Consider the following 9008-nt stretch of genomic DNA (forward strand, 5'->3'; position numbering starts at 1 on the left):
GAGGCCTGGGTTCGATTCCTGATCCAGGAACCATCCCACAAGCTGCACAGTGCGGACAAAATACAAAAAGAAATAAAAATTAAAAAAGAAATCACAGAGACAAAGAACCTAGAAAGTTAAACGTATGGCTCCCTCCATTCTTTTTTACTTTTAATTTACTGTCATGGTTGACATACATCAAACAATGCACTTTAATTGTACATTTTGTTCTTAGGTTGAATTCATAGCATTATAATGTTAAACATCTGGTAGAGATAACATATGCTTGTTTAACTAGTCTTAATTTATATAAGCTTTTTTTCCCTTTCTTTAAGCCAATTAAATACAGCTCTCTTACAAGTTAATTTTTATCAATACCATCTGGAGTAGAAAAACATTACATACATATTTTATATATATATATATATATATATATGCATACGTAAACATGCAAGACCCAATGCAGCAAAAATAAATAAATAAATAAAATAAATCTATTAAAAAAAAAGGAACTCGTTTCATTTCTGGTGGGAATGCAAAATGGTACAGCCACTTTGGAGGACAGTTTGGTGGTTTCTTTTTTTTTTTTAATTAATTAATTATTGTTTGCATTGGGTCTTCGTCGTTGGGACTTCGTTGCTGCGCATGGGCTTTCTCTAGTTGCAGTGTGCGGGCTTCTCATTGTGGTGGCTTCTCTTGTTGTGGAGCTTGGGCTCTAGGCGCGTGGGTTTCAGTAGTTGTGGCATGCGAGCTCTAGAGCACAGGCTCAGTAGTTGTGGCGCACAGGCTTAGTTGCTCTGCGGCACATGGGATCTTCCCAGACCAGGGATCGAACCCGTGTCCCCTGCACTGGCAGGCGGATTCTTAACCACTGTACCATCAGGGAAGTTCCAGTTTGGTGGTTTCTTACAAAACTAAACAAACTCTTACAATATGATCTAGCAATTGTGCTCCTTGGTATTTACCCAAATGAATTGAAAACTTAGTCCACACAAAATTAACTGTGCTACACCTATACAGTGGAATATTCAGCACTAATAAGAGCCATCAAACCATGAAAAGACAGAGGAAACTTAAATGCATATTGCTACGTGAAAAAAACTGATCTCAAAAGGCTACATACTTTACAGTTCCAACTATGTGCCATTCTGGAAAAGACAAAACAATGGAGACAGTAAAAAAGATCAGTGCTTACTGGAGTGAGGGGAGAGGGAGGGAAGTGGAGCACAGATTTTTAGAGCAATGGAACTATTCTGTATTACCATAATGGTAGATACATGTCATTTCACATTTGTCACAACTCATACAATGTACAACACTATGAGCGAACCCTAAGGTAAACTATGGCCTTATGGCAATAATGATATGTCAGTGTAAGTTCATCAGTTGTAACAAATGTACCTCTCTGGTGGGAGATGTTGATCATGGGGGAGTCTGTGGGTGTGTGTGGGGGAAGGGCAGAGGGTATATGGGAACTCTCTGTACTTTCCACTCAATTTTCTGTGAATCTAAAAAAGTCTATCAAAAAAAACTTAGTTAAGAAAAAAAATACACTATAAATAGAAGGAACCCCCCCCCCCAAATTCATTGACCATATACACTTGGGTTTACCTCTGGATTCTTTATTCTCTTCCTGTGTCTATATTTCTGCAAATACCACATAGGTCTTGATTACTGCAGCTTTATAGTAAGTATTCAAATCAGGTAGAGTAAGTCCTCCAAGTTGTTCTTTTTCAAAGAGTTCTAGATCCTGTTCTATTCTAGGTCCTTTGCATTTCTATATAAATTTTAGAATCAGTTTGTCAGTCTCTATAAAAGAGCCTGCTGGTATTTTGTTGGGATTGCATTGAATCTATATGTTCATTTTGGGAGAAATGACATCTTAATAGTAACAAGTCTTTCAGTCCATGAACATGGTACTCTTCACTTATTTAGGTCTCTAATTTCAGCAGGATTTTGCAGTTTTCAAGATATAGATCTTTTACATATTTTGTTGAATATATCCATGAGTAGTGACAAGGTGCTGAGAGTTTAGACCTCTGCAAAGCATGAGAGTTCATGGTTAAGAAGTTTAAAATATATATATATATATATATATCCATAAGTATTTCATATTTTTTACTGTTGTAGATGTTTCCATTTTCCAGTTGCTCATTGCTGGTATTATAGAAGTATAGTTTATTGTTGTATATTGATCTTGTATCCTATGACCTTGCTAATTAGTGCTGGTAGCTTTTTATAATAGATTTCTTAAGATTTTTACACACACAATGATGTCATCTGTGAATAAAGACAGCTTTACTTCTTCCTTTCCAATCCATTAGCGTTTATTCCTTTTTCTTGTTTTTTATTTTTTTTTACAGCCAAAGCTGCTGAAACCCCTTCTTTAACCAAATTCTCATTATAAAGGCTATTTTTTTAATTTTAATTAATTACTTAATTTATTTATTTATGGCTGTGTTGGGTCTTCGTTTCTGTGCGAGGGCTTTCTCTAGTTGCGGCAAGTGGGGGCCACTCTTCATCGCGGTGCGCATGCCTCTCACTATCGCGGCCTCTCTTGTTGCGGAGCACAGGCTCCAGACGCGCAGGCTCAGTAATTGTGGCTTACGGGCCTAGTTGCTCCGCGGCATGTGGGATCTTCCCAGACCAGGGCTCGAACCCATGTTCCCTGCATTGGCAGGCAGATTCTCAACCACTGCGCCACCAGGGAAGCCCCCTTTTTCTTGTTTTATTACACTGGCTAAGACCTTAAGTAAAACAAAAGTGATGACAGCAAACATTTTTGCCTTGTTCCTGATCATGGGGGAAGCAATCAATCTTTCGCCATTAAGCTTGATTTTAGCTATAGGATTTTTGTAGATACTTTATCATGTTGAGGAAGTTCCTTTCTATTTCTAGTTTGCTGAGAGTTTTTATTATGAATGGGAGTTGACTTTTGTCAAATGCTTTTTCTGCATCTTGAGATGATTATAAGGTTTTTCTCTTACATTCTGTTAATATAGTAGATAAAACTGATTTTTCAATGTAAACTGCATTCTTTGGAAAAACTCCACTTAGTTGTAATGTATTATCCTTTTAATATATTATTGTATTCAACCTGCTATTTTGTTAAGAATTTTGGCAGCTATGTTCAAAGGAGATATTGGTCGTTAACTTACTTTTTGGGTGATATCTAGTGTTCCTGTTAGTATCATGCTGGCATCATAAAATGAGTTACGTGTTCTCATATCCTGAAAGAGTTCATGAAATCTTGGTATTCAGTCTCCTCTAAAGGTTTGACAGAACTTACAGTGAAGCCACTTGGACCTTGTTTTCTTTGTGGGGAGGTTTTTTTGTTTGTTTTGTTTTAATTGAAGTATAGTTGATTTACAATGTTTCAGGTGTATAGCAAAGTGATTCAGTTACATATATATTCTTTTTCAGATTCTTTTCCATTATAGGTTATTACAAGATATTGAATATATTTCCCTGTGCTATACAGTAGGTCCTTGTTCTTTATTTTCTATATAGTAGTGTGTATATTTTAACCCAAACTCCTAATTTATCACCCCCCCCCTTACCCCTTTGGTACCAATTAGTTTGTGTTCTATGTCTGTGAGTTTATTTCTGTTTTGTAAATAAGTTCATTATATCATTTTTTAATATTCCACATATAGGTGATATCATATATTTGTCTTTTCTCTGTCTGACTTACTTCACTTAGTATGATAATCTCTAGGTCCACCCATGTTGCTGCAAAAGGCATTATTTCATTTTTTTTATTCCATTTTATATTTTATCATCTTTATCCAGTCCTCTGTTGATGGACATTTGGGTTGCTTCCATGCCTTGGCTATTGTAAATAGTTCTGCTATGAACATTGGAGTGCATGTATCTTTTTGAATTAGAACTTTCATCTTTTCCAGATATATGCCCAGGAGTGGGATTGCTAGATCATACGGTAACTCTATTTTTAGTTTTTAAAAGAACCTCCATACTCTCTTTCATAGTGGCTGCACCAATTTACATTCCCACCAATAACGTAGGAGGGTTCTCTTTTCTCCACACCCTCGCCAGGCTTTCTCTTTCTTCTTGAGTATTTTTGGCAGTTACTTCTACATAATATGGATGTACTACAATATTTTGGTTAATGATTTTTAGACTTGTATCTACTGACTTCCTGTTATGGTAAGAATTTAGCTGTCTGATACAACTATCCCCTCAGCTCCTCCTTCCCCATTCAAATATATTATCATTTTTTACTATATGTTTGGGGTTTCTAATATTATGGCTACACAATTATTCATAGCTGAGCATTTTTTATATAATGATTTCATTTCCTTTCTTGTTTTTTTTATTTCCTAAAAGTTGACAATTGCCTTGATTTTTTTTTTTCTTTGTATTCATTGACAATTCTTGTACCTTCTTAGAGCTTCTTTTTCTTGGAGGCATTTTCTAAATAGTTCCATTCTTCTCATTTTTGGATTAATTTCTTCTTAGGCATGCTACAGAGCCGTCATCTTGGGAGTCTGTTGTCATCCTAGGAATTCTTTCTTCCTTTCCTCTGATTGGAATTCTGTCTACTGGATCACATGTCTTACTTTTTCTTGGTTTGCTTACTCTTTCTTGGTTTGATTTGCTTTAAAAAAAAAAAATAATGGGAGCATGTTTCACCAGTAGTTTTTTGGGGTTAGAAAGGCAGTAATTCAGCGACAGGTATGGGAATGCCAGCCCTTGAAATTTCTGTCTTTTAAGCTATAGTGATCCAATCTAAACTGGTTGTCCTCTATGGCAGTTGCACTGCCATTGTGGGATCTCCCTTCACCATCTTCCTTTAACTTTTGTCTTTCTCCTGTGTTAGATCTCTCATTTTCTGTATGTATATGTTCCTTTTCTTTTTTGGTTTATGCCCTCATTTTGGAAGAACATGCCCTCCAGTACCTTCTTGAGAAAGGATGCATGGGAGGCAAGAGTTTTGAGATTTTATATGTCTACAAAAGTGTTTATTCTACCATCACACTTACTGAATAGTTTAGCTAGGTATAGAATTCTAGATTAGTGTATTCATTAAGGAATAGACCCCAAGGTACTATAGTTCAAACAATATAGTTTATTTCTCTCATATTGATGGCTTGGAGGAAGCAGGCAGGAAGGCAAGGTTGCTCAAGCACCCAGTTTCTTTCCCACTTATTCTTCCACCATTCCCTAGGTCAATCCTAAGCCAATTTACCAGCAACAGATCTAAATTCAAGCCCACAAGAAGGGGAAGGAGAGGAAGTAGAGAGCAAGCAATTTCCTTTAAAATTGTGACCGAGAAAGTTACACACACTCTGCTCATGTCCTGTTGGCACCTGTGGGGTGAAGTTATTTTCTAGTCCATCTTTTTACTCAGGATGTTGCCTTTTCAGGTTCTAATTTTACACAGGGGTCTAGATCCAATCTCCATTTGAGGGGTCTGGTATTCATTTTCTATTTTCTCTGTGTGAAGCTCATTAAAACCCAAAATTCCAGGCTTCAGGGATAGACAGAGGCCCTAGCAGAGCCACCCGCTTAAGCCCTAAGGGCTTCCTAACACTCTGAGTAGCATGCCTACCCTTCATCACTGCCTACAAAGTCCCAGGTAGTCTGGCCCTCCCATCTTGCTGCCCATTTCTACCCGCTTCTCCCTCACACACAAGCTCTAGCCCCTCTGTTCCTAGAGCTCACCAAGCTCTTTCGCACCTCCTGGCCTTTTCACAAGCCATTCCCTCTGCCTGCAAGAGGCTTCTTCCCGATATCCACTTAGCTTGCTTCCTCCCCTCATTTTGCTCAAATGCCACCACCTCGAGACTTTCACTGACTACTGTGGACAAAATAGCTCATCACTACCTCCTACTCGGCTTTTACTTTCTCTCAGAACACCCATCACTCCTCACATGGTACCATAATTTTACTTGTTCATGGTCCGACTCTCCCACTAGATATGTGCCTAGGTAGTTGATTTAGAAAGTGATACCAGGGAGCAGAAGTGAGGGAAGGGACATGAACACAGAAGGAGGAGGAGCCAATACAATGATGTGCTACTGAGTCAACCATCCCCAGGCTCTTCTGAGGAGACTATGAATGGTGGCTCAGAACCGTCAGGGGAAGAGAGAGGAGCCTGTATACCTCAGCTGCTGGTTCCTTTATCAAGGGTGCCCCACACAGGTGTTTAACTCCCCTGCACTTCTGGGGCGCATATGTGTCAGAGAGGCTCTGGAGCAAGCAGCAGGAGGTAAGACCTGAGGTGAGACTGTGCCAGGTTGTCCCTGTGCAGAGCTGGTTGAGGCCCACGTAGAAGTGGTTGCTGTGACAGTGGCTGGAGTAAGAGGTGGGGCTGAGAGATGACACAAGGACCTTATATAAATATCTCCTGCACTGCTCTTTCCCAAGCATTTAGGTGAGTGGCCAGCATATAGTAAACACTCAATAAATATTTGAATGAATGAATGAATGGTGCTGCAGTCTAGTGGGGAAAAGGCAAGTAGTGATGAGTTAAGAATATTAAGTGGGCTGTGACACGGTTAAGTACAAGTTGTCAGGGGGCCTATAGTGGGAGCCTAACTCGTCTATTGGAGGAGAGAGGACTTTCTGGAAGAGATGGCCCTTAAGCTGCAATCTGGAAGATGAGGAGGAGTTAACTGCACAGCTGGCTTACAAAGCACTTGCACATCTAAGTAAAAATATCAGTGATAGAAATCATGGGCAACATTTACCAAGCTCTTTCCTTGAGTCAATTTGCTGAATGCTTAATGGGTCTTGTTATTTAATCTTTGTTTTTAACCTTATAAAAACGTTGACTGATCTGCTTAGAGAAGTCAAGTGACTTCCAGTGACCGGTAGAGATAACCATTTCCCTCCACTTTACATAGGGGTGACTGAGGCCCAGGGCAGGGCAGTGACTCGCCCACAGTCACAGGAAGTTAATGGCTGAGCCAGGACTAAAACCCAGATCTCCTGTGGCCCTGCTCCTGAGCGGGCCAGACAGAACAGGGGCTCAGGAAGAGGGAGGGAGGAGGAGGGTGAATTAAACACGGCCGGGCTGAGCTGGGTGGCACTGCCTCCCCAGCTATTACCAGAAGAAGCTGAAGGCAGGCACCTGTAAGGCCCAAGAGATGGAACCCGCCATTGGCCGGCTGCGGTCCCGGAAGAAGCTTCCCGACAACCCGCAGCAGGCAGACACCTTGGAAGTCCCAGAACGAAAAGCCCTCAGGATCCTGAGCCAGCTGAAGCAGCAGAACTATGGTGAGGGCCCTGGGTGCCCACACAGCCAGGCCCAGGAGCTGAGACATGGTTTCCCACTTTGGGCTTAACTGTGTGCCATCAGCCAGCTGGCTGATAATCACCACCCATCTCCAGCCTTCCGCACACTCTTTCCCCTGAGCCTTAGCCCTGAGCACAGGTTGGTCCCAAGAGCCTGGACTGAGAAGGCAGAGTGCTTAGCGATCCCACCTCATCATTTATTGAGCACCCTCTGGGGTCACTCACTGTGCTAAGCCCTTTGCAGATGTGCTAGAATTTAATCCTCATAATCACATATTTACCCACGTATTCACGAAGAGAAAGCTGAAGTTTAAGCAACTTGCCCAAGGCCCCACAGCTAGCATGTGTCAGAAATGGGAGTTTATACCCAGGTCTGACTCCAAAACCTGTGCCCTTTTCCCTGGGCAAGGTTACCTCCCCATAATAGTAGACTTCTACTGTGTGCCAAGTGATGGGCTAGAAGCTTTCTAGAGTCTTTAGAGTGTGCCTATCAGACTCTGCCAGGACTCATCCCAAAGACATGTGCTCCTTTTTAAGCAGGTATTAGCCCTTACACTGTTCTCAGCATTTAGCTGAGTGCTTTGCATATATTATCCCTTTAATCCTCATCATCAACTCTGAGGTGGATACCACCATCAGCTCTAGCTTATGCAGAAGCTCAGAGAGGTTAAGTGACTTGCCCAAACCCACCCAGGTCATTATGTGGCAAAGCTGGGATTTCACATGGGTCTGCCCGCCTCCCAGGGCTGGACGTGCTCTGAAACATTCCCCTCTCCTGCCTCTTCCACCTTTGCCAGCTGCCAACCTGCAAAGCCCCTATGCCCAGGTGCCTTGCATCCCGCTCTGCCCGCGGCTGGACAAGAATACGGTCCGCCGGAAGCAGGGCAGCCACTATGTGCTGGAGCTGTGTACCCCCACCAGCCTGGACCCTGACACCCGTAGCCTCTTCTTCCAGACTGGATCTCAAGGAAGCAGGTGGGTACCCAGAGGGCAGGGACCCCAGCCCAGGCCCATCCACCTCCTCCCTTATGAAGTCCCTGGCCTAACCCAAGGGGAATCCATTCTTCCAAGAGATGCCTCAGAGACTGTTGTTCCAGGGAGGAAAAAGGGGAAAGGATGGAAGGGGGAAGAAACTAACCTTTGAGAGTCTGTGTACCAGGTAGACTGTTCCTAAGTCAGGGTACTTACGCCTTTCTGTGCCCGGGACTCGGTAGCACTACCTGCCTTTCTCATGCAGGGGATTTAAGTCCTTTGCCTGAGTCTGATTCCATGTTAGGAGTAGTAGGAAACAGGCTTAGCAGCTGGGTGGAGGGAAGCTTCCCCTGCAGCAGTCCTCTTCCAGGCATCCTGGGATAAAAGAACACTGGACTTGGAATCAGGCCTCTGAGCCCAACTGCTGGCCCCATCACCTCCCTGGGAAGGACTCCTCTCCCCTTGGGCACATGGGGTGGCTCACTTCCTTCCACCCTTCTCTTCCACCTCTCTCCCTAGGGAACCCAGCTCTGACAGCCGAAAGTGGCTCAGTTCTGTGCCGGCTCGAACCCACTGACCCTGCGGAGTCCTGACTCTGGGCAGCTGTTCAGGGCCTGCAGACGGACGGGTCATCAGGCAGGGACTGCTGCTGGATTTTGCTTTTGTGGCCTGGTAAGCCAATAAACAACAAGAACCTCAGCCTCTGTGCCTGGTGCCAGGGAAGGCCCCAGGCTTTCTCCCTTCCACTCGGCTCTCAGAGCGGAGGGCCTCAGCCTCCCTCAGGCTTTGGAGCCTCT

General features: G+C 42.8%; 1 protein-coding gene across 1 annotated transcript in view; it reads left to right on the plus strand.

Moving 5' to 3' along the window:
• Positions 1-8788, plus strand: part of SPATA21 (spermatogenesis associated 21) — a 32941-nt gene extending 24153 nt beyond the window's left edge. Inside the window, exons 11-13 of the mRNA XM_061184085.1 lie at positions 7046-7221; positions 8037-8214; positions 8731-8788. Coding sequence (XP_061040068.1) covers positions 7046-7221; positions 8037-8214; positions 8731-8788 — 412 coding nt within the window. The remainder of the gene's footprint in view (positions 1-7045; positions 7222-8036; positions 8215-8730) is intronic.
• The last annotated feature ends 220 nt before the right edge of the window (positions 8789-9008 follow it).

This window comes from Eubalaena glacialis, chromosome 3, assembly GCF_028564815.1.
Source record: "Eubalaena glacialis isolate mEubGla1 chromosome 3, mEubGla1.1.hap2.+ XY, whole genome shotgun sequence".
In the NCBI taxonomy this organism is placed as follows: domain Eukaryota; kingdom Metazoa; phylum Chordata; class Mammalia; order Artiodactyla; family Balaenidae; genus Eubalaena; species Eubalaena glacialis.